General features: G+C 36.7%; 1 protein-coding gene across 1 annotated transcript in view; it reads left to right on the top strand.

The window, feature by feature from the left end:
* Window positions 1-27,428, top strand: part of Gphn (gephyrin) — a 355,924-nt gene that overhangs the window by 225,365 nt on the left and 103,131 nt on the right. Inside the window, 1 exon segment of the mRNA XM_038336955.1 lies at window positions 7,022-7,064. Coding sequence (XP_038192883.1) covers window positions 7,022-7,064 — 43 coding nt within the window.

Below are 27,428 nucleotides of genomic sequence, written 5' to 3'. Positions count from 1 at the left end.
AGAACTGGATTAATCCTTACACAACTAATTTCAGACTTTCCTTCAACATTTTTATGAAGCTTTAATTTAAAAAACAAAAAGCTTACTGTCTCTTGTCATTTGGGTGATGGCATGAGCTGTTGGAAATTTTTAATTCTCGTGTACTTCAGAGTACCTACATAAAACCTATAAACTGAAAATCTGTATCAGAACACTAACAGATTTTCATGTTAACATACATTATTCTAATTACGTTTTTTTTATTTTGTGTGTAAGGAAATCAAAAGCTCCAAATGATAAATGTCCAACATCAAAGAAATAGGAAAAGGAAACAATTAAACTTCAATTAATGTTTCTCTTTATTCTAGTGCCCCTCATGTCCTAAACACACCAAAAATTTTTGTGTTCTTCAGTTGAATATGTTATACTTCTACAAATCTAATTAAATACAAATAATTACAAGTCTCAGTTAACCCAGATTTTTATGTCCTGATTTGTTCCAATAAAGTAATAAATAAATACCACCATGGAAGAAAAAACACATTTTTGATCAATATTCCATGTTTATGTAAGAACTAAGAAGGCAACAGGACTTAGGACTCTAATATTGTAAAGTTGTTGGCATAACACTGTTTAAACCAAACTTACTTTTTGTGTCTGGGTAAGCTAAAGGGACATACAATCTGCATCACTATGAATGGAACCATTTCCTCTCTCTTAAAGGTTGTTCTTATGAGTAAATAATCCACAAAGAAGGTCATACTTTCAGAGAGAAATTACTCTTAAGAAGTTTAATAATTACGGCTTAAAAGGACTGTAACATGTCATAACTATCATTTCTGCTCTTCTAGTGACTAAACCATTTATAATAATAGGACATCCTGCTTTCTTAGAAAATAAGAAATATACTTAATCTGACTGACACCCCCAGTATTGATAACTTTTCCTGCACTATTCATACATGTCATTATTTGATTAACCTCAATAGTAATGAGTTTGATAAACTCTGAACACCATTCTATGGGTACTAGACTCTACTTGTTTTTCATATCCTTGCTATGAATTCTATCTGGCCAAAAGAGTGAAGTGCCCTATAAACTGATAAAATAGCTTTAACTACTGCAGATGTGAATGTGATTGTACTTACGCTAGCAAAATTAAAATCCTGGCCTGCTGAATTTCAAAAGAACAATAATTAGTACAAGCTAAACATTCTGATTTTGCAAGTTTTTACTTTGTACAAAACACTGTATTTGACATTTTAGAAAATAATAAAAAATAGCCATGATCATGTTCCTCCAAGAATATAATCTATTTGAGGATTCCTATCAGTAATTTAAATATGAAGAACTATGTTAAATCCTATGATAAATCAGAAGATACTTCAAGAGTTTAGGAAAACCTATGTCTAGATTATAGTAATGATAGTACAGTCAAATAAATGTATTAAAATCGTCAAACTATATATTTTAAATTGCTGATTTTGGTAATTAATGTTAGGCAAATTTTTTCTCAGCATTATTAGGAATTTAAAGGAAGAAAATATTTGTAATTAAAGAACTTGAGAAATATTTTTCATAGTTGATATAATCTAAGATGAATCTTAAAGGATGAAGAGCATTTAGATCAGAAGCTTGTCTGATGACCAAAACACAAGGAAAGCATTTCCTCGAACTAGTTTAGGCTATTTCAGGCCTGAGTATGTGGCCTCATTTTTACATGTGACCATATGGCTATGACACTTTGGAAAGTTCTGGCCAATCCCTACTGAAAATCTTAAAATAGTACCTGTTCATTAAAGATTTTATTTGTTTTGATCCCCCATCTCCTTTGGGGGATTAAATGTAACAACTTGCTTCCTTTCGGAGCCAGTGAGGAAAGTGTAATGGAAGAGGGAGGATAGTCCAGAGTATGTGCCATTGTCAGTGAATCCGCCACCTTCGCAGCTATTGGTAGTCACTTCTCTCTTTATAGCTTCAAGTTTGTAATACATTTCATTCCTTTGAACCCCAGAAACAAGTCTTTATATTTCCCATAAGAAAACTAAGATTATGGGAGAACCTACCACCTAAAATGCTAAAGCCATGCTACAGGAAAAGTCAAGCTATTCTGTCTTGTTAAGAATAAAATGAAATAGTATATTGCCTGATCACTGAACAGTCACAGATCTGCTCACTAAATTGGGATATCATCCATGAATTAAAAATTCATGTCACAAAAAAACCAGATGGAGTTAAGTAATGCCATTAATAGATAAAGGGGTTTTGTCTTTTTTTTTTTGTGACCCTACTACTGACAAGAATAGCCCATAATTTAAGTAATATTTGTTGAGAGCAAAGTCCATAGGAAATTTAGTTTCTAAATGGATAATTGTTTTTGTTTTTAAGCAATATAAAAAAATTAAATTGTATCTTTCCAAACAAGATAACTTCTCGAATTATATAGTTAAACAAATATACAGAATTTTAATTTTGAATTTAAAGTGTGATTACTGTCCAGTTATTAGTCATGCAAAAATTTAATATGATTTTTTTGATATTCATCAAAGAAAATGATTATTTTCTTCTTGATTTTGACCCCATTTGAACAACTGCTCAGAATTTTTTCCATGGGAGCCATGTTTTGTAGCATTTCTAGAGAAAGAATATGAATGAGCCTGGTGAGAAGCAACAGAATTAGTTTTGTGAGGTTGGATTAGTATTTGCGTACAATCAAATATGATCTTTATTTTAATATTTTCATCCTAAGATTGTTATGCACCTATCCTTTGAATGGTTTTGATTTAGTTTCTTGAAGTCCCTCTGCCCCCCGTCTTTGAAGTATAGAAGGAAAGAGATCTTTGTTGTTTGCACTTCATTATACTCCCACTAACTAGCTGTACACATCTGGCTTCCATTGGAGAGCCCCTGACATCGCAGGGAACGGTGATCAAAATTCCACACTCTAGCTTCAAGCTGGGGGCTCGTAGCTACGCAGCATTGAAAGGGAATCTTTTTCTGGCTTCTTTAAAATGAGCATGGTGATGGGATGGTTTAAGGGAAGAACACCTCTCAAATCACATGACCACTGCTGTGCTTTCGTGTGTCCTGCTTTCTTCATAACAGCTTGGCACTACATTCTTTCCTTGTATTGTTAGTGGACCTTTTTTGTATGTATGAATGGGCTGGGAGCTGGGGACATAAATGAATGGTTATACATTATGCATGCATCTTTCACCACTGGAGTGATGTGCCTTCCCTTAATGTATCACAAATTATAATCATATTTAACTTCTGTGTCCTGAGTGATTGAGCTGTTTCTGTTTCTCCTTTTTTGGTCTGAGATTTGTATGTTATTGATATGTTTTGACATTTACACCTTCAGTTGTTCATGTTACATTAAACGTAAGTTAAAATTTTCTCCCGAAAGAGCTAGCTTTTCATGTTGGACTGGAAAAGTCTTCATTTCTGTGTAGCATTTCATGTTATTATAACCTATGGCTTTCAATTGTACCTCCTATAATGAAGAGCTGACTTTAAACCCTGTGCTATTCTTATAATGACTTAAGTGTAAGGTAAGTAATTTATCTGTGTCTAAAGATTGTGGCTGCTTGTTAAAATTTTTCTCAGCTTTTTAAAAAGGCATTTTTGCTTTTGCTCCTTACCATTTATTGTGTTGTCCTTCTTTTCTTTCTGTTTCATATCTTAAGATTTATTAATAAGCAATGTGATCTTAAGCAAAAATTCTATTTCACATGTAAACACATGTCTAAATTTATTATTTGATGTCTCGTATCTTGATGAGTTAGTGGATACCTGTGTCTTCAGTAAGTCTCCTTTATTTTCTTTTCCTCCATTTACTTTAATAAATACACTGTTCTTACATTGTTCTAGTCTTGATTCCTGTGGAAGGGAGAATCATTCATCTATGCTATTAAACCAGCGAGCTGTTAATTGCAACAAAATAACATGGTTAATTGCAATAAAATAAAATATTTTAATAATAAAATTATAGGTATTATAATATTATACCTTCCATTTAACCATTCATTTTCTTCCCTTAGAATGTAATCCCATAATCTCAGAGTAATTAATTTTCACATTTTCCTTTTTCCCTGATTTTTAAACTAGTAACAAAATAAAATGAAATAAAGCCTGATACTCAACTTGATACTCCTTTAAAATTAAATTTTATTATATTATATAAAAACCTTATTAAGATTTTATTAAAAAATAAATACTATAAATATGACATTAGATAGCATAGTCATTCCATACATACATTAACAGTAAATTTTTAAAAATTACTTTCTTCGAGGTTTTTTTAGATAAATACTTTCAAAATCACTAAATAAAATCTTATAATCCCCAATTTAAAAAATAATTTCTCTCAAATCTGGTTCAACAGCCAATGTAACATAAATGGGAAAAAATTACACTACTTTTGGCAATTTGCAAACCTTGATAAAGGGTCCTATTTCAGAGAAGTGAATTGGTTTTGTTCTCCAAATATCTCCTCTAGAGCTGTTTGAAATATGTGGTTCCAAACTAAGGTATAAAAAGGCAATATGGGTTTCTTTATACGTATTATAAACAGTTGTGGGGTTTTGTTAATTTTTAAGCCATTTAGAAAAGCAGGAAAGATGTAGGATGTTTTTGTTTGCTTTGATTTGGTTAGAAAATACCAGGGAGTTCTTTACTACCATTCCCATTATATACATTATCAAATGTATATAATAGACTTTGTGTAAATTTGTTGGAACATTTTATGAGACAATTTGAACTACTCATCTGAACTGCACTGTTCATTGTAAATTTCTTGTTTCTATCCATACACTAGCTCCACTCTAGATTGGAAGGGCTTAAAGATGAACTCTGGAGGAATAGAGGCTACGACTTAAGAGTAACTATTACTGACCAAAGGAGCTACTTTCCACTCGCAAACATTGCTTTGCGCGATGGGTTTGGCTCCTTCACGTCTTGTTTCACATCCTGTTGAAGACTTTCTTGACTTCCATTTGACTTCTTTGAGCTGTTTTGTCTTTCAACATTTCCTCTTTCTTTTCCTTCTTTCTCCCAGATTTTCTTCCCATGCTTTTAGCGTTCTCTTGTGTTGAGTCACTTTTTCAAATGTAGTATCTCTCTCTATTGAGCTTGTCTATTAATTTGTCTGTTGGTGTGTGTTTCTTTTCTATGTTAGACTGTAGTGATAGAGTCACACTTGCTTTCATTCCATGGTATCCAAATTGCTTATTTATTTTGCATAAAGTTCATTGTTTACACTTATCTTCTTGGATATGAAGTTTCAGTAAGAAATAGTAGAACATTCACCATTTATACACTGTCCCCCTTATGTAAGCCTATGCTTTATTATTTTTATCTTCCACATTTAATTCCTCAGTCTCTCTTTCTGCTTTTTCTTTTCTTTCTTCTCACGTTTTCTTCCATGTCTTATTTTATTTAAGTCACTAATTCCTTTCTCATTTGGTCCAGAATTGTTCTTCGATAAGACTTGTAAATAAAAGAATTTTTAAATTTCTTTTTCTGGATTAGTGTCATTGTACTATACCAAAAAATACTTAAGCAGTCTGGGCCAAAAGAAAATAACTAACATTTTTAATTGTTCTTTTTGCTGTGTGTATGCGCGTGTGCATGGCACCTGTGTGTGCGTGTGTGTGTGTGTGTATCTTTACATTTATTTGCTTTGGTTTTTGCTGATTGTTTGCCTTTGTCTGCTCATTTTTATTATTATTTCTTTAAACATTAACAATTTGCTTTTTTCAGGGAAGGACAGCCATAACCTACCCTAAGTTACAACATTCCTTTCATAAACTGTTTCATATATCTTTAGACTGTGTTAAGCTATAGAAAGTTCTTTGTTGTGTATATATCCATCTGGGGCAAGCTGCTGTGGAGTGGGAGGAAGAGGTGTGGGCCTTGAATAAAGTTATATCTGAAATTAATAACAATACCATTTAGCATGGCCATTGAATACAGCCATTTGGCAAATTTCAAAAGAAATATGCCACTTTAACCTTAATTTTTCAATGAGAGCATAAAGAACCCCTAATTGACAAATAGGGTTCTAATAAACTGGCTAATAAATTAGTTGAATTTAACTCATGTCCAATAGAAAAATCTTTCATAGCCAGTATTATAAGAAGTTATTATCATCAGTATTACAAAAGTTACTACAATCAAGGTAAATATTACAGATAAGAATTTTTCTTTTCTCCTTGTTAACACATATATAATAAAAATCATTACAATAGAATATTCAATTTTAATTTCACTTTGATTTTGTTAAGTACAGACATACAAAATATTTTTAGATTAATGATTAATATTCAAAACTGAATATACAGTATTGAATTTTTTTCATGTATACTTATCCTTCAATAACTGTAATAAGTTCTTATCAAAACCTGAATAGATCCACATCCCAAAGATATTTAATCACATACAGCCTAAGTACATCCAACCATATACTTTACTCTATATTGTCTCTAGCTTAATAGGCAAGTGCTCTACCATTGAGCCACATCTGCAACCCTCATCTCTATTTTATTACTATTTTATAACCTAATGCAATATGAATGCTATGTAAATAATTGCTGTATTGTATTCCATAAGGAATAATGACAAGGAAATAAAGATCACATGTGCAGTACAGATATAGTTGGTAGTGCTGGTGTTTTTTGTTGGTTTTCTCTCCTCCTTTTTTTCTTTTCCTTTTGATCCACAGTGTGTTGAATCTGCAGATATGAAACCCACAGACATGGAGGGCCACCTGGACTGATCTCAAATACACATAAATTGCTTTGAGTATTATCTTTGTCCAATTTATAATATTGTACCTTAAATATTTTTCTGGAATTCATTCTTTTTTAAGTAAAAATGAATTAAATATATCTGAAAATGTAATAGACTTTTACTAACATGTTGTGATAGCGAAGATAAATAAAACCTTTTCTCCTAATCCTCAGGAGCTTGCCCATTAAGCATAATTATCTTACAGTCCATATTATAAGCCCTAAATTACTGAGTTTGTGCTCTTTCTGCAGGTCCAGTCCAGGTGCAGCAGCAAGGAGAACATTCTCAGAGCCAGTAAGTAGTCACCATTCCAGGTAGGCTACCAAACTATGTACACTGTGGCTCAACAAAATAGAGAGCTAAAGAATGATGAAAAAAATGAAGATGAGCAATGATGAAAGTTTATATCAAGGATATGAATTTTATAAAATCCACCATCTGAAAATTTTCTTAATATCAATATAAATAAAAGTCTCCCCAAATATAATTGTTTTTGCATGCTGAATGGAATTTGATGCATTTAACTTAAGGTGAACGGGAGCTCCTCTGTGACCTTAAGGTGAAGAATCTCCCCCTTTAATAGTCTCATTGCCACAAATGATTTAATGACAGACTACATAAAAATAACTCTAATGTAAGTCCATGAACCAAGAGAGGGAGAAACAAGCTGGGCATATATGATTGTAGCTTTAGCACTTTAGGATGAAGCAGGAAGATCCTAAGCTTTGGGCCAGCCTGTGCTATATCATGAGACCATGTCTCAAAAGTGAGTTGAGGTGGTTAGGTAATAAACAATAATTCTGTCAATATTATTTCCAAAAGATTTTACTTTCACAGGCAAAATGTTATAGAACATTGTTCCTGGTCCAAGAATAGAAAATCCTTAAGCTCTCTTTTGGTTTGAGCACTACAATATTAACTTGAAGGTCACTAAACTTTGCATATTCATTTCCTTGTTTTATAGAAATGAAACTGTGAATAGGTTTTTAAAAAACTAGTATCCTTTAAAAAAAAACTAGTATTCTTAAAGTGAAATCCTATTGAAAATTTTCCCATTAAAGCTTTGAGTAATTGTAGTATTATTTTTCTGTCTCTTAAAAATTTGATGACAAGCCGGGCAGTGGTGGTGCACGCCTTTAATCCCAGCACTCGGGAGGCAGAGGCAGGCGGATCTCTGTGAGTTCGAGACCAGCCTGGTCTACAAGAGCTAGTTCCAGGAAAGGCTCCAAAGCTACAGAGAAACCCTGTCTCGAAAAACCAAAAAAAAAAAAAAAATGATGATATCATTCAATCTTCTTCCTATTGGTTTTCAGTAGATGTACAGAATGAGCAGAATTAAATAGGTTTGCTAGATGCCCACACTAATGGAGTTTATACTATAGTAGAATGTCAGTGTTATTTAGCAATCAAAGCATACTTGGAGGGCTGGAGAGACAGCTCGATGAGGGGGAAAAAGCAAGTCATAGCCTTATGCACAGCTATACCCAGCACTGTGGGGAATGAAGACTAGAGTATTCTGGAGCTTGCTCAAGTACCCACCCAGGATAACAACAGTGGGGAGAAGGCACGCTCCAGGTTCAAGGAAAGCACCTTTCTCAAGGGAATAAGGTAGAGAATCTATTAAAGCAGGACACGTAGTGTCTACAAATGGCCTCTGCACACACACATATATGTACACATCACCACACACATATGTACCCTACACATACACAAAGCCATAATTGTTTACTAGTAATGTTCACTACAGAAACTTAAGCAGAAGAATTGAGAATTAAAAATCAACCTAGGGCATAGAATTTGAAAAAAGTGGGGCATATTTGAGAACTTCAAATAGGTTAGTGTGTGTATATGTTTATTTTATATAACTATTCTACTTATTAGAATATTTATATTTCTGTGTTATGAATCTGTTAACTTCACTTAAAACCCTTGAGTATTTGTTTGATCATGACGTTTAAATAGTACAAAAAAAATAAAATTCAGGGCTGGATTGGATATGGATCAGTGGTAGAATGCTTCTCTATTATTCATGAGGCCCCAGGTTCAATCTCCAGCACTGCAAAATAAATTAATTAATAAATTTAAACAAGGAGCTGGAGAGTGAAGAGCACTGGCTGTTCTTCCAAAGGACACAGGTTTAAATCCCAGGACACACGTGGCAGCTCACAACTGTCTGTAACTCTAGTTCCAGGGGATCTAACATCTCCTGCAGACAAATCTATATATTAAATGAAAAGAATAATTTAAAAAATTAAAAATAAAAAAATTTTAAATAAAAATAAGTGACTCTGAGAGAGCCTTTTATAATGAGATATAAAATCTTATAAACACTAAGACCTAAGTTTGAGAAACCTATGGACCAGACATGATAGTTGAATGTTCGCTAAAATTAAGCAAAATAAATGAACTTTAAAATTGAACTTTATGATCTATAGTGCATAGTTTCCACCAATTTGTAGTCCTGAAATTATAGGCCACTGAGAGTAATTATGGTGATTAGAAACAAAAAATAGTTACTTTTTGAGGACAAATTCCCTTGAACTTAGTTTTCTATCTATCACAGACTTTAGTAGTATATTTCAGTTACCATCTTACTGTACTAGTGGCTTATAATGAGTTTAGATAGACATCATGGTTGCCCAAGTATTCTTTATTATTTTCTTTGGATAAATAGTCGTATAGATGGGTCTTGTGACTCTTCAGGTCCATATGGAGCCCAGGCAAGATCAAAACTTCCTAGTATTGTGATTTCTCTAAGTTTGTGTTCTTTCATCTTAATTCTGTGCAGATAACTCGTGTTCATACCCATGGCCTCACCCAAGTTCAGCACTCTATTCTTTCTCTAGGTTCAATTTTTTTTATGATGAGGTGTCTTTCTGTGTCTCTGTTTGTGTGTGTGTGTGTGTGTGTGTGTGTGTGTGTGTGTGTCTGTGTGTGTCTGTGTGTGTTATCTGTGTGAGAACATCAATGCCATGGCACATGTGTGGAGATCAGAAGACAACTCTTGGGAGTTATTTCTCTTGTTCCATCATGCTAATCCCGAGAATCAAACTCAGGTCATCAGTCTTGGTTGCATGTACTTTACCCACTGAGCCATCTTGATGGCCTGTTTCTCTGAACTTATTCCTATTCCTTATATAGACTGCTCTTATATTCCCCATCTTCTTAATTACCATGTAGTACCATATTGCAATTATATAGAAGCTATTAATGGTTACTCATTCTCTCAATACTGCATCCATTCCTTTTTAATTTTTTCCATGCATAAACAATCTACCATGTGTGCATAAGCCATCTACCATTTGTTAGGATTCTTTGGTGACACCTCTGAGTTTCCCTTAGTCAGGGTGACTAATCTTTCTTGTATACCCCTAATCAATCATTAATCAAGGAAAATGTTCCTGTAGACTTTCCTACAGCCCAATCTGATGACATTTTCTCCCTTTTTTTTAAGAATTATTTTATTATGTATACAGTGTTCTGTCTTCATGTATGCCTGCATGCCAGAAGAGGGCACTAGATCTCATTATAGATGGTTGTGAGCCACCATGTTGTTGCTGGGAATTGAACTTAGGACCTCTTGAAGAGCAGTCAATGCTCCTAACCTCTGAGCTGTCTCTCCAGTCCTTGATGACATTTTCTCAATTGAGGTTCCCTCTTCCCAGATGACTCCACCTGTGCAAGGTTTTGGAGCTAAAGCTGAGTCAGGAAGCCTCTCCCAAATGAGAGTGCTTGCTTGCCTCTAGCAAGCAGAGCAGACCTGAGAAATTGCTGCTACCAAGAAACCATGCGTAATGCTGTTATTTTGCATCTAGAATTACTTCCCAAGCTGTCTCAGGTTTTATGTGGATGCAGTTGTCCACATGTTGGCTCCATTTGTAACATGAGGGCCTGCTTTGTTGGCCTGGCCACCCAGCTAGCTTAGCCCCAAAATAACCACACAGAACTGTATTCATTAAAACACTGCATGGCCCATTAGCTCAGGCTTCTTATAACTTATAATAACCCATTATTCTTATCCATGTTAGCCAAATGGCTCAGTACCTTTTTCAGTGGGACAGGTCACATCCTGCTTCTTCTGTATCTGGTCAGGACTGCAGAGGAATGGGCTTCCTTCTTCCCAGAATACTCCTGTTCTCATTGTTCCACCTCTACTTCCTGTCTGATTGTCCCGTCTATTACTTCCTGCCTGGTTATTGGCCAATCAGTGTTTATTTAAAACATAATTGACAGAATACAGAATTGTCCTGCACCACTCAGGCTTGTTAATAACTAGCTCTTTCAACTTAAATTAAGCCATAATTGTTATCTATGTTTAGATACATGGCTTGATACCTTTTCTTAATAAGGCATTCTCATGTTGCTTCCTCTGACTTGGTGACTGACTCTCTGCCTTTCCTCTTCCTAGAATTCTCTTAGTCTAGTTGGCCTGCCTATAATTCCTATGTATATTCAAAAATCTTACTTCTAAAGCATTCCAAAATCATGAAGTAATCCAAAAGCATAATGCCAGTGCATGTATTAAGTTAAATTAAATGGCATATCTTACTGACAAACCTCAATAAACTCTAATGTACTCCATAACTTTTGCTGTCAGGGTATATTTTACCTTAGACAAAGGATCACATTCTTTGCATTTGTTTTTTATTTTTCAAGACGGGGTTTTTCTTTAACATTGCTAACTGTCATAGAACTTCTTTCATATACCAGGCCGGCCTCAAACTCACAGAGATTCACCTGCCTCTGCCTCCTAGGAGTGCTGGGATTAAAGGTGTATTTCCCATCAAGTTTCTTTTGTTATATATTTTATAACAGTGATACAGAAACTCTATGGATGCAGTAGAGAGCTTTGAGATAGTGGATGAGTGCATAAGAGTACTTGCTGTATATGCACGAGGACCTGAGTTTGAGAGCTCAGTGCCTAACTTAAAAAATAAAAAAGCTGGCCATGGCCCTCAATTCTGGGGGCACAGATAGCTGAATCCAAGGTGCTAGCTGGCTAACTAGCCTAGACAAAACAGGGAGCTTCTATTTCAGTGGATAAACCCTGTCTTAAAAGAATGATGCAAGAAACAGTGAAAGAAAACTACCTAAAGTCCTCTTATGTCATCATATGTGTGAGTGGACTCACACCACTGAACACACACATGGTGTACACCATATACATACCATACAAACAAAAAGGGGGGAAAACAACAAATATATATAGTCGCACTCTTAGAGTTATCCCACTTTAATCCACAACAAAAGGTTATCCATGGTAGTAGAGTAGAGTCATTGGGAAGATGGAGTCCTTCAGATCCTGATTACGGGCTGGTAAGGGCTAAAAGAATATCGCAGGAAGCATCTGGACTATAACACCCAGTGATACAATTTATTTAAGATATTTCTTCAGAGCAATTAAAATTAAAACTTCCAACACATTATATTTTTGGAATTTTGTTTCCTTTTTTTTCTAAGGTATTTCTCAAGTAAATTTGTTCATATCAAAACGTTTCTTACGTGGCCATTGTAATTCTCAATTATTCTTGGTAAAATTTTACAGTTTGAATCTAAGGATACACAGGTTTCAGTTTCAGCAAATGTATTTTTAAGAATCAGAAACAGGTGGTTATTGTCAGGCCACTCTAGCAAAGTGGATCTGTTCTGCCTTCCACATAAGCAGTAAGTATATGAAGGCTGCACAGCTGTATAAGGCTGATGTTTGTTTCACTCACCCGTGTAGTCTTCCTAGCATCTTTGCGCAGAGGCCAAGCTTCCCACTCATTTCTAGCCTGATTTCTCCATGTCATAAAAGCAAATCCTGTGGTGTCTTCAGCAATGGGATCTTACCATCCAGCTTTAGAGAGCAATTAAGAGCATTGGTAATAACCTTTCTTCTTTTGAAGACCTCAAGGACCTCCTTGACAAACAGCTCATGAAGGTGGTGGTCTAATCCTGGCACTGGAACTTTTACTTAATAACCTATGGCTTCTGGGAGCAGTGAATACCCACAAACAGTACTTCTGTTAAATTCATTTTTATTACTTTTTTAACTTATAAAATACCAGGGTTTTTTATAGCTCTATCGTACATTCTTAATTATGACAGACACTCCTCACACCTACTCCTCTCCCCCATCTCCATGCCTCCATCCCCACTCAAACCTTTCCTTCCCATTATTTTCCATTTCACTTTCACATCACCTGTGTTTTCCCATCCTTAACTCCCTAAAGGTTTTCCTCTCTCGTGGGCCTTTCCTACTTTCCTGGCTTCTACAAACTCATACTCACACACAAAGAACCTAGACAGTAATGAGGACCCCAAGAGAGACATACATGGATCTAATCTACATGGGAAGTAGAAATCTTCTTGTAGATTCTTTCTATTGAATTTTTTTATAGTCATTGTTTTTCGGTTCCAGAATTCATGCTTAGTTTTTTTCTATGATTTTCTATTTCCTTGTTACACTTCTCAGTTTGCTTTTGTATTGTTTTTCTGGTTTCATTGTCTATATGCATTATCCTTTAGCTCATTTAAACTTCCTCCAAACTATCAAATTTTTTTTTCAAAAAAAATCATACGTTTTCATTTTTGGCAGTTGATTACTAGAATATTACTGTTTCTTTAGTGGTAGTGTTTCTTTGACTTTTTGTTTTGCCTTGGACATAAAAAAAATAGTGATGTGGCTGGGCAGCGACGGCGCACGCCTTTAATCCCAGCACTCAAGAAGCAGAGGCAGGCAGATCTCTGAGTCCACTCTGATCTACAAAGTGAGTTTCAGGACAGCCAGGGGGAAAAATAGTCATGTGTTTCAGACTTTACAGATTGTTTTTGGAGAGGAAAGACCCCATCTGTAGTAAGTATGAGGGTACAAGCTGCATGAAGAATAGCAGCCCCGCCTCCAGTAAGGGCAGAGCCTTTTACATTATCAGCTGTGGTCAGCATTAACAAAGATTTCGTAAGTGCTCCCCAGGCAAGCTGTGAGTGTCTACAGCAATGGGGCAAGGTATTGGAGTAATTGATGATAAAAGGCTCCTGAATCATCCTGGTCTCTTTTCTTCCATAGAGGATGTCACAGCCTTCCTGAGGGGTTCCTTTTTAGTGCCAAGTCAGTCTCATAGGAATGCCCGTGTTAGCGGCACTGTGTCTGATGCACAGTGGCCATTAAGTAACTCTAAAGTCAGGCTGTGGAACACTAGTATAGATGGAAAAACCTTAGCTTTTAAGTACAAGCTAGAGCCAGTACCAATGCCCAGGGAGCAGTTGCCCCAGCTGAAACACTGGAGTACCAAGGCTTTGGGGGACACTTGGGAAATGTGGAATACAACATAGGCACACACAGAGCTATAGAGCTCTTAAGCATCCATACCACTACAGCAGTGGCTCCACTGCTCTAGGCACTGGTGATGAAGGAGAAGTTTCAGAGCAGAGTATGCACAGGATTGGAGGAGGAGGGGTTTTATATATCTGCATCAGCACAACAAGTGTCTCCTCCATTGCCACAGTGGTTTTTGGTAAGTTGCCTTGGTGATAAACCTCCCAGGAACTTCTACAAAGCAGGTAACTGGGAAGACTGGTCTCCATAACTCTCACTCTTCTTTGTTCCTAGTTATCTTCAGATGTCTCGGGTATGCAAATTGTCACAGTAATCCTTTCTCTGTAGTGATTTTTTTCCTTCTTGCTCCACTGTTTGGCGTTGGTTTATTAAATGAACTATTCGGCCTTCCTCGAACAATTTATGTTCAGGTGTTTGTTGAGGGGAGTCAAAGCATTAGTGCTGTTATCTTTAATAATTCTTCTACAAAGTTTATGAAATAAATAATAAAATTACTTACAACTTTTATGTTCCAAAGTATTTCCTGTATTAATAAAGTTATGTTGATATGCCAATACAAATTACTTAGGTAAAAATATCCTTATACTGTAATTTATCTGCCACCAAATTTGATGAAAAGGCATCATCCTTCATTCAACTAGATATAAAGTTCTGTGATAATTGATGAAAATTCCTATTTGTGATTCTTAAACAAATGTAAACATGTAGGGGTCGAGGTCGATTAGTAAATAACCAGACCAGCTCTATTCAAAAGATTTTAATAATTGAGGGGAAACTTACACAACCAAAGATCCCGTGAAAGCCAGGAGTGCAGGAAACCAAAGAGGAAGTGGAAAGCACACCCGCAAGTTTTATAAGTAAATCTTAGCCTCAGGGGAACACACCCCACGAACAAGGTGATTGGCTAAGGTTCCCCTTCATAAACATGTCAAATAAAGAAGAAGCAGCTTTGAGGTTTTAGATATGTAAACTCCTGACTTTCTCCGTTTAGTGAACTCAGAGAGGTTACTACTTCACTTTGGAGAAATTAGAATAACATAAGAAACTGTAGTTAGAACTGGCTCAGCATTGGCTTCCTGCTCAAGGATCTTCTTTTCTGCCAAATTGTATTGCCACCTCTCAAAAATGGGGCAGTTGTCCCTGGTTTATAATATGATTGTTTTAAGGGAATCTCACTGTAACCCAGTCTGGCCTTGACTTCTTAATTCTCCTGCCTCAGCACATAATTGCTGGAATTCAAAAACTATACCTCTAAACTATAATATGCTTTAAAATTTTAAATAATTTTATCATTAGGAGATTTTTACTTGAAGACATTACTATTTTATTGAAAATATTTTATTGGATAATAGAAGAGAATTCAGTGCCACATACAGGAGATAAATATTCATGAAAAATTCTTACTAGAAGGCTGGAGTGTTGGCTCAGAGCATTTGTTGCTCTTGCAGAGAATCTGTGTTAAATTCTCAGCATTCACATTTGGCTCACAATTTTCTGTAACTCTAACCCCAGGGGATCAGACTTTGCATTCTGACCTCTGCAGGCACAATGGTAAACATACTTACATGGAGGCAAAATGCTCATGCATATTAAATATAATTATTAAAAAGTAAAATTCTTTCTAGAACTATTAAAATAATTATTTTAGAGCAGTGGTTCTCACCTTCCTAATGCTGCGATTCTTTAGTACAGTTCCTCATGTTGTGGTGACCCCCAACCATAAAATTATTTTTGTTGCTACTTCATGACTGTAATTTTACTATAATTATGAATCATAATGTAAAAATCTGACATACAGGATATCTGATATGTGACCCCTATGAAAGGGTCTTTTGACCCTCAAAGGGGTCATAACCCATAGGTTGATAACCACTCTTTGAGTATATAGTCATTTTCTTACATAGACAAGGAATTTGTTCTAGAACCCTCTGCAGATACAAAATTTATGGGTACTAGCACCTTTTATAAAACAGTACTCACATGTAAATTTCATGTGTCCTCCTATATACTTGATCATCTCGAGTCCTTATTATTCCTAATACTGTACAAAGTCTATGTAAATAGATGCTTAATGTATTCCATAAGCTGGTTTCCACCACTGAACCCAGTTTTAAGAAAATGGTTATGGACTAGAGAAATAGCTCAGCAGTTAAGAGCCCCTTCTGTTCTTACAAAGGATCTGAGTTCAGTTCCCAGCTTCCAAACACAACTGCACTCACATACACAGACACACATGCAAACATGCGCACAAACACATCCAAAATATTTTAAAAGAAAATGGCTACAAGCAGAACTACTATTAAGGTATACGAGAGTGAAAGCAGCTAAGGTTGGGTATCTTTTTTAGCTACTTCCTCCTCGAAACAATTATTTACCTTCACATTTCTTTCTCCCAATAAGCCTTTAAAATGTGGGGTTTTTTTTTTCACTCCAGTCCTTTGAAGGTTTTTCCTCTTGGGGTGGTGGGAGCATTCATTTTATATAGTCAATTCTCTGTTAGATGTGTTCACTCTGTATTCTACATAGCAAGATCATTCTTCACAGAGTTAACATAAACCAAATCTATAACTCCCAACCCAAATCTTTTTTCTAAAATCCATATTCATATTTCTAGCTGCTGATTATAAATTTCTTCTTGGATACAGATAGCTCACTTTTGACATGACAAAAACAAAATTCGTAGTCTAATGTTCTTCTGATGTCACAAGAATGAAGTTTTAACCACCTGGTTGTCCAAACCAAAAACTTTGGTTTTTTTATCCCTCTTCCTACAGTCATCATTTCCTTTTTATAGTGTTGATGCCTGTCATGTTCCTGTAGTGTTCTGCAGTAAAGACGAGACTTCAGATGGCTTACAAACAGGCTTCTGCTCACCTCTAAACTTACCTCAGCATTCCATCTTGATGTGGTCACCAGGTACAGAAAACTTTCGATTTTCAAATGGTTCCCTCTTTACTAAATTATTTTTTTTATTTTTTATTTTTGGTTTTTTCGAGACAGGGTTTCTTCTGCAGCTTTAGAGCCTGTCCTGGATCTAGCTCTTGTAGACCAGGCTGGTCTCAAACTCACAGAGATCCGCCTGCCTCTGCCTCCCAAGTACTGGGATTAAAGGCGTGCACCACCACCGCCTGGCTCCTCTTTACTAAATTATTAATCTTCCATCTCTTCTGAAACTTGGATAACTCCTACTTACCCTACATATCTTGTAGACAGCTTTCTGTGACCTCCTAAACATGAGCAAAGTGTTCCTTCTGTGTTTTTCTGCAGTATCCTGTGCTTTCCCTGCTTTGGGGCAACCCTAGTTACAGTGTGGTACTAAAGTGGCTGTCTCAATAAACGGGTTTAACACATGATTAGGCAAATTAATAGAAGAAAAACCTTTAGGAGGCAGAACAGATGAGGAACAATAAAATATCTAATAGAAATCAGGATGGAAGCACAGAAGGAAAACTAAACAGTGCCAACGTCAACCTGCTTGTTAACAAGCACAATTTTCTTAAGTACTTTATTTCATGTTTCAACTTTGGCCCTTTTCTGTTCACCTGTCCCTCACTAGATAGGTTTTCTTAGGTAACATTATTGTACCTTGATAATAAAAACATAAAATTTTCTTTTTTTATTATTTTCATTAAGTAGAGGGATTTTTTTGGTCTAGTTTGAGGCCTCTGGTTTCTACTACACTATTGATGCTTGGTGCTCAGTAGGGCTCCTCTGGTTATCCTGTTGTCCTATGTTGTGGGAAAGAGAGTTTTAAATAATCTTTTGAATAATATGCTAACTTCAGGTAGCTTTTATTTTTAGGATTTTGGGTTTAGTTTTGGTTTGGTTTGAACTTAGAGACAGGGTTTATCTGTGTAGCCCTGGCTGTCCTGGACCTTGCTCTATAAACAAGGCTTGTCTCAAACTCAGAGATTTGCTTACCTCTGCCGTTCAAGTACTGGGACTAGAGGTGTGTATCACTTCACCTGATTTTATTTTATTTTTAGAAAAACATTTCTCTCCTACAGCAATATATCCCTTATGTTCTTGATTAGCACTCACTGGATTATACAAATGTTTGTCATCACTAACACAGTCTTTCTATGCATAACTAAATATAATTAGCAACTAAGTGCATAAGCATTGATTGAGGTACTGTTGAAGCGCTGCCCTTGATTTTCTCACCTAATCTCCAAAATAAATCAATTTTATCTAATGAGTTATCTTTAATATAGCCTTATATACTGTATTTACCAAGTTCACAAATATTTATGCTTGCTTGTGAAACCAAACATTAATACCCTAAGCATTATTTATCTTTAATTTCATTTTGATCAAACTTCTGATTTTTGTAGATTACCACATTTTTTATTTTTTCTTGAAAAATTTTTACACTCATACTTTGAGTCAATCTTTTTAGTTTCTTCATTGTCAATATTGTAGCTGACGTAGGAAAAAGGACATTGCTACTAAATTATAGAATAGGAAATCCCATCCTCATCCATCTAACAGACACCATCCTTAAGCATTATACAGACCACAATATCTTTATGAGAACTCCAGGAACAAGTTAAGAAAATGCATTATCCCATGTAAGTTCAAAGCTGAAGACAGAACATTGGAATGCATAAGAATTGGTCCGACTTCCTTGTCACCCTTTCCTCTCAAGCTATCACAGCCCAGCATGATCAGGAGAGAACACCTGCTGCATGGCTTCTCCTTGCTGGGGAAGAGGAGAACATTGTTCAGTGTTCCTCGTTTTAGATGGATGCCCAAAGAATGATTTCTGTCTCATTGCACTAACAAAACCAGCAGGAATTTGATGGTCAGGTGTGCAGTAAACAAAGATGAATGGAGAAAGCTTATTGTGGCACCATAAAACCTAGCACGCCACACAAGGTACAAACACCCTTTACAGCAATTAGAAAGAAGTACCTCACTCTTGGCTTCTTCCTCAGAAGAGGAGAAGAATGGAGAGGGCTTCCCAAACCACTGCTTTCTGTCTTACCTGACTGGTACTGACAGGTAACTGGTGGACTTTGGTTGCTTGAGAGACACTAAGAAGATCCTGCAGCTTATTACAGCATCAAAGAGCCTGCAGTTTAGCAGGTAATTATCACAGAAATCAGCAAATTATAAGCTATAAAAAAAAAAGAAGAAAGATACGGAGGAGAAGAAACCTAAATGTTCTTAACTGAAAACCTACTTGCAAAGACCCAGAAAAGATAGACCCCCACACACACAAAAGCAGGACTTAGGAGCCTACCTCCCAGAATCTTTGACCAGCTTGATTGGACAAGGACATTCGGCTGTAGAAAGCCAGTCTGTAAAGAGTGGTGAGTGTGACTATTGTCTCAAATGCATAAACAGAAAAGGAAGGATCACAGAGCCTACTAAGCAAATGGAAGCATGACTCAGTCGAAGGACAAAATAAATCAAAATCCAACCAAGAATACTATTATGTGACAGAATCCAAAATAATTATTTTTAAAAGATTAGTGATCTAAAAAAGCAATGGATGGAGATAGAGACAGACCCCACATTGGAGAACCGGACTGAGCTCCCAAGGTCCTGATGAGGAGCAGAAAGAGGGAGAACATGAGAAAGAAAGCCAGGACCGTGAGGGGTGCGTTCACCCACTGAGACGGTGGGACAGAACTAACGGGAGATCATCAACTCCAGTTGGATTGGGATTGATGGAACATGAGACCAAACCGGACACTCTGAATGTGGCTGATGGTGTGGCTGACGGTGGAGGCTGACTGAGAAACCAAGGACAATGGCGATGGGCTTGGACTCTACAGCATGGACGGGCTCTGTGTGAGCCTTGTCAGTTTGGATGAGCACCTTCCTGGACCTGGGGAGGAACTTGGACTTAACATAGGGTAGGGAACTCTGGTGGCTCTTTGGCCTGGAGAGGGAGGGAGTGGGGGTATGGGTGGAAGGGAGGGGAGGGAAGGGGGAAAGGAGGGAAGGAAATGGAAATTTTTAAAATATTAAATAAAAAAATGAAAAAAGTAACAATTTTAAATTTAAAAAAATAGTACATGAACAAAATTAGAATATCAATAAAGACTTAAACCATATAAAAACAAGTTTTAGAGCTGAAGAAATAGTAGCTGAATTGAAATTTTTTCTAAAGGTACAGCAGCAGATTTGATCAAGCAAATCAATATACAAAAAGATATAGGTCACTTGAAATTCTGGAGTTAAAAAAAAAACAGTAAAACAATTCAAAAAGACTTTATGGTATGTCATCAATTTAAACGTGTGTGTAGGGAAGAGAGGAAGAGAGAGAAAGGAAAGAATAGAGAGAAACAAAGAAAGTAAAGAAAAGAAGAGACAGAGGAGATAGAATTTATTTGAAGAAATAGTGACAAAAACATCCCAAATCTAAATAATGCAAGTACATTAAGCTCAAAGAGCAACAGCTAGGATAAATCCAAAGAGGCACACGTCAAGACATTCTATTTTCAAATTGTCCTAAGCCATGAACAACAAAAAACCTGAAAAGGAACAAAAACTGATTCATCACATTTAAAGGAGCACCCATAAAAATTGATGTCATCTAGGTGGTGGTGGCACACAACTTTAATCCCAGCACGCCAGAGGCAGGTGGATCTCTGTGAGTCAAGGCCAGCCTGGTCTTCAAGAGCTAGTTCCAGGACAGAATCCAAAGCTACAGAGAACCTCTATCTCAAAAAATAAAAATAAACATAAAAATTTAAATTAAATTTAAAAAACAGAAATAAAGAAAAAAAAGAATGGACATCATTAGTTATATGAGGAGATCTTTACAGACCAGAACTTTTTTCAGATATTTTTTTAAAGTGTCTATTGTTTTATACACATATGCACACACACACACACCCAGTGAAATGCAAGGATGCATTCATAAACGTAAACATGTCTGTGCTCCATTTTCCTTTATTTTTCCTACAGGACAAAGCACCCCAAATTCTTTACTTAGGACTTTAAGAATAGCAAAGGGCTTGTTTGTTAAATGACTTTTTTTGATTTATTTTTTTATATTTAAAAATTTCCATTTCTTCCCCTCTTCCTCCCCCTTTCCTCCCCTCCCCTCCACCCATGCGCCCCTCCCTCCCTCTTCAGGCCAAGGAGCCATCGGGGTTCCCTACTCTATGTTAAGACCAAGGTCCTCCCAACTCCCCCCAGGTCCAGGAAGGTGATCAACCAAGCTGAGAAGGCTCCCACAGAGCCTGTCCATGCAGAAGAGTCAAAGCTCAGCGACTTTGTCCTTGGCTTGTCAGTCAGCCTCCACTGTTGGCCACATTCAGAGAGTCTGGTTTGGTCTCATGTTCCATCAGTCCCAATCCAACTGGAGTTGGTGATCTCCCGTTAGTTCTGTCCCACCATCTCCATGTGTGAACGCACCCCTCACGGTCCTGACTTTCTTTCTCATGTTCTCTCTCCTTCTGCTCCTCATCAGGACCTTGGGAGCTCAGTCCGGTGCTCCAATGTGGGGCTCAGTCATTTTCTTCATCTATCGCCAGGTGGGGGTTCTATGGTGATATGCAAGAAATTCATCAGTATGGCTATAGGAACTGGCCTTTTCATGCTCCCTCTCCTCAGCTGCCCAAGGAACTAGCTGGGGACGTCTCCCTGGAAACCTGGGAACCCCTCTAGGGTCAAGTCTCTTGACAACCCTCAGATGGCTCCTTTAATTAAGATATATGCTTCCTTGCTCCCATATCCACCCTTCCTGTACCCAAGCATCCCATTCCTCCGAGATCTCCCCATTCTCCCCTTCACACTTTTCTCTCCCCATCTTCCCTTGGCCCCGTCTCGCCCGACCCTCAAGTTCCCAATTTTTGCCTGGCGATCGTGTCTGCTTCCCATATCCAGGAGGATTACTACATCTTTTTTTGGGGGGGTTCACCTTCTTATTATCTTCTCAAGGATCCCGAATTATACGCTCGATGTCCTTTAATTATGGCTAGAAACCAATTATGAGTGAGTACATCCCATGTTCATCTTTTTGGGTCTGGGTTACCTCACTCAAAATAGTATTTTCTATTTCCATCCATTTGCATGCAAAATTCAAGATGTCATTGTTTTTTACCGCCGAGTAGTACTCTAATATGTATATATTCCACAGTTTCTTCATCCATTCTTCCACTGAAGGGCATCCAGGTTGTTTCCAGATTCTGGCTATTACAAATAATGCTGCTATGAACATAGTTGAACAGATGCTTTTGTAGTATGATTGGGCATCTCTTGGGTAAATTCCCAAGAGTGGAATTACTGGGTCCTGTGGAAGGTTGATCCCGAATTTCCTGAGAAACTGCCACACTGATTTCCAAAGTGGTTGCACAAGTTTGCATTCCCACCAGCAATGGATGAAAGTTCCCCTTACTCCACATCCTCTCCAGCAAAGGCTATCATTGGTGTTTTGGATTTTAGCCAATCTGACAGGTGTAAGATGATATCTCAACGTTGTTTTGATTTGCATTTTCCTGATAGCTAAGGAGGTTGAGCATGCCCTTAAGTGTCTTTTGGCCATTTGAACTTCTTCTGTTGAGAATTCTCTGTTCAGATCAGTACCCTATTTTTTAATTGGGTTAATTAGCATTTTAAAGTCTAGTTTCTTGAGCTCTTTATATATTCTGGAGATCAGACCTTTGTCTGTTGCGGGGTTGGTGAAGATCTTCTCCCAATCAGTAGGCTGCCTTTTTGTCCTATTGACAGTGTCCTTTGCTTTACAGAAGCTTCTCAGTTTTAGGAGGTCCCATTTATTCAATGTTGCCCTTATTGTCTGTGCTACTGGAGTTATATGTAGGAAATGGTCTCCTGTGCCTATATGTTGTAGACTCTTTCCAACTTTCTCTTCTATCAGGTTCAGTGTGTTCAAATTAATATTGAGGTCTTTAATCCATTTGGACTTGAGTTTTGTGCATGGTGATAGATATGGATCTACTTTCATTCTTCTACAGGTTGACATCCAGTTATGCCAGCACCATTTGTTGAAGATGCCCTCTTTCTTCCATTGTATACTTTTAGCTCCTTTATCAAAAATCAGGTGTTCATAGGTTTGTGGTTTAAGATCCAGGTCTTCTATACGATTCCATTGGTCAACTTCTCTGTTTTTATGTCATTACCAAGCTGTTTTCAATACTGTAGCTCTGTAATAGAGTTTGAAGTCAGGGATGGTAATGCCTCCAGAAGTACCTTTATTGTATAAGATTGTTTTGGCTCTCCTGGGTTTCTTGTTTTTCCATATAAAGTTGATTATTGTCCTCTCAATATCTGTGAAGAATTTTGATGGGACCTTGATGGGGATTGCATTGAATCATAGATTCCTTTTGGTAGAATTGCCATTTTTACTATGTTGATCCTCCCAATCCACGAGCAGGGGAGATCCTTCCATTTTCTGGTATCCTCTTCAATTTCTTTCTTCGAAGACTTAAAGTTCTTCTCAAATAAATCCTTCACTTCCTTGGTTAGAGTTACTCCCAGATATCTTATGCTATTTGTGGCTATTGTGAAAGGTGATACTTCTCTGATTTCCCTCTCTGCTTCCTTATCCTTTGTGTATAGGAGGGCGACTGATTTTTCGGAGTTGATCTTGTAACCTGCCATGTTACTGAAGGAGTTTATCAGCTGTAGGAGTTCTTTGGTGGAGTTTTTCGGGTCGCTTATGTACACTATCATATCATCTGCAAATAACGAAAGTTTAACTTCTTCCTTTCCAAATCGAATCCCCTTGATTCCCTTATGTTGTCTTATTGCTATTGCTAGAACTTCAAGCACTATATTGAAGAGATAAGGAGAGAGTGGACAGCCTTGTCGTGTTCCTGAATTTAGTGGGATGGCCTTGAGTTTCTCTCCATTTAATTTGATGTTAGCTGTCGGCTTGCTGTAAATAGCCTTTATTATATTTAGGAATGACCCTTGTATCCCTAATCTCTCGAAGACCTTTATCATAAAGGGGTGTTGAATTTTGTCAAATGCTTTGTCAGCATCTAATGAGATAACCATATGGTTTTTTTCCTTCAGTTTATTTATATGATGGATTACATTGATAGATTTTCGTATGTTGAACCAGCCCTGCATCTCTGGGATGAAGGCTACTTGATCGTAGTGGATAATTTTTCTAATATGTTCTTGGATTCGGTTTGCCAGTATTTTATTGAGAATTTTTGCATCAATGTTCATGAGTGAGATTGGCCTGTAATTCTCTTTCTTGGTTGAGTCTTTGTGTGGTTTAGGTATCAGGGTAACTGTAGCTTCATAAAAGGAATATGGCAGTGACTCTTGTGTTTCTATATTATGAAATACCTTAAGGAGTATAGGTGTTAGGTCTTCTTGGAAGTTCTGGTAGAATTCCGCATTGAAACCATCTCGTCCTGGGCTCTTTTTGGTAGGGAGGTTGCTGGTAACAGTTTCTAATTCTTCGCGACTAACAGGACTATTTAGAGCGTTTACCTGGTCCTGGTTTAACTTTGGTATATGGTACTTATCTAAAAAAATGTCCATTTCTTTTACATTTTCCAATTTTGTGGCATACAGGCTTTTGTAGTAAGATCTAGTGATTCTCTGAATTTCCTCTGTGTCTGTGGTTATGTCCCCCTTTTCATTTTTGATCTTATTAATTTGCGTGTTCTCCCTCTGCCATTTGATTAGTTTGGCTAAGGGTTTGTCAATCTTGTTGATTTTCTCCAAGAACCAGCTTTTTGTTTCATTGATTTTTTGGATTGTTTTCTGTGTTTCTATTTTGTTGATTTCTGCCCTCAGTTTGATTATTTCCAGTCTTCTACTTCTCCTACGTGAGTCTGCTTCTTTTTTTCCCCAGAGCTTTCAGGTGTGCTGTTAAGTCACCAATGAGTTCTTTCTCCGTGTTCTTTAAGTGGGCACTTAGTGCTATGAACTTTCCTCTTAGCACTGCTTTCATTGTGTCCCATAGGTTTGAGTATGTTGAGTCTTTGTTTTCATTAAATTCAAGAAAGACTTTAATTTCTTTATTTCTTCCTTGACCCAGGTGTGGTTCAAGAGTTGACTGTTCAGTTTCCATGAGTTTGTGGGGTTTCTGGGGGTAGCATTGTTGTTGATTTCTAATTTTATTCCATGGTGATCCAATAAGACACAGGTGGTTACTAATATTTTTTGTAACTGTGGAAGTTTGCTTTGTTACCAAGTATATGGTCAATTTTCGAAAAGGTTCCATGAGCCGCAGAGAAGAAGGTATATTCTTTCCTATTTGGGTGGAATGTTCTATAGATGTCTGTTAAGTCCATTTGGTTCATTACCTCCATTAAGTCTTTCAGTTCTCTGTTAGGTTTCTGTCTGATTGACCTGTCCATTGGTGAGAGAGGAGTGTTGAAGTCTCCAACTATTAGTGTGTGTGGTTTGATGGCTGCCTTGAGTTCTAGAAGTGTTTCTTTTACATAAGTGGGTGCTTTTATATTAGGGGCATAGATATTCAGGATTGAGACTTCATTCTGAGGATTTTTCCTGTTATGAGTATAAAGTGTCCCTTTCCATCTCTTCTGATTGATTTTAGTTTGAAGTCAACTTTGTTAGAAATTAGTATGGCCACACCAGCTTGTTTCTTAGGTCCATTTGCTTGAGAAACCTTTTCCCAACCCTTTACTCTGAGTAGGTGTCTGTCTTTGTGGTTGAGGTGTGTTTCAGATATTATTTTATCCAGTAAAACCACCCTTCAAAAACAAAAGAGAAATGAAGATTCCACAGCTAAACAAAAGCTTAAGGAAGCTTATAAGAAACGCTAAAGAAAGTGCTTCAAGTTGACATAAAATGATACTAGACTGCAGCATGGAAGCATACAGAAATAGAAGTCCGAAAATATGGAAATATAACTTGTGGGAACAGATTAATATATTGTCTGATATTGGATACTGTACTGCTTTAATGATGGAGTTAATAGTACTTTTAATTTGGGGGTTGTGGAAATGTCTACACAGTGAAGAACACACTAACTGCTTTCTAGAGAACCTGGTTCAGTTCTCAGCACTCATATGGCAGCTCAAAACCTATCTCTAATTTTAGTTCCAGAGATCTGACATCCTCTGGCCTCTGCAAGTACAAGGTGCACACATGGTACACAGACTTCAGGCTGGCAAAACATTTGTACACAAAAACTTTTTAAGTACTTTATTTTGGCCAAAAAAAAAAAAAATAAAAGCACAAGATATAATTATAAAATATGTTAGCAAATAAACAGTATTCAAATGTCATATGTATTATCAAAACCATAATCAGGTAGGAAGATATAAGAGTAGGAGAAACCCAGTTTGAGGCCTATTGTTAACAAATGTTTGTTAGCTTTTTGGTATGTTGGTTGGTTCGTTGGTTGGTTGGTTGGTTGGTTGGTTGGTTGGTTGGTGGTTGTTTTTTAAGACAAAGGTAGTTGTGGTATACAGCCCAGACTGGCCTGATGTATATCCCAAGTGCTAGAATTACAGTTATGTCATTATACCTAGTGCAACTAACTTTTTAAAATCAAATATTTGTAATTCTGGTAAAAAGAAATTAACACTAAATTTATTGACTACGTTAATGTTGGAAGTTGTATATAGTGTTTATTTGTCTATATAGCCATCTTTTTATCAGTCGATAAACTCTAGACTATGCCATGTGCTCAGCATCTTTGGTCCTAAACTATGCTATCTCCACACCATCTTTGGTCCTAGGCTATGCTATCTCCACAGCATTTTTAGTCCTAGACTATGCTATCTCCACAGCATTTTTGGTCACAGGCTATACTATCCCCACAGCATCTTTGGTCCTAGGCTACACTATGTGCTCAACATCTTGTATCTCCAAATCATCTTTGGTCCTAGACTATGCCATCTCCACAGCATCTTTGGTCCTAGGCTATACTATGTGTTCAATATCTTTGGTTCTTAATTATACTGTGCACAGCATCTTGATAGTAAGACAATTTTTCTCCCTGAAAATCTAGTTAGGAAAAAACACATATAAATAAATATAAAATGGAGATTTTTTTCTTAATGCAATTTTCAAAGAAAATATTAAGAGAATGTTTTATAGTACCTCTAAGTACAGGGAAAATGTATGGACATATTTTGCTTCATAACAGAGGCACTACTCAAGAAAAATGTCACAAGAATATTGTAATGAATTTCTGTGTGCTTTTCATCCAGACTCCCCAGATATAGATACTTTGCCACAGTTAAGGGTTGCCACATTTATCTGTGAATGCTAATATGCACATGCTTTGCCAAATAACGTGTGAATAAAATTCAGACATGATGCCTCTTTAGTTCCTCCTTCAGCGTGCATTTAAAGTAGGGGTAAAATGAGGTTGGTGGGAAGAAATAAGACGTTCTCTTACATAACCTCAGAACAATTATGAAAAT

This window comes from Arvicola amphibius, chromosome 7 (genome assembly GCF_903992535.2).
Source record: "Arvicola amphibius chromosome 7, mArvAmp1.2, whole genome shotgun sequence".
Classification (NCBI taxonomy): Eukaryota; Metazoa; Chordata; class Mammalia; order Rodentia; family Cricetidae; genus Arvicola; species Arvicola amphibius.
This window is presented reverse-complemented; position numbering and strand designations above follow the sequence as displayed.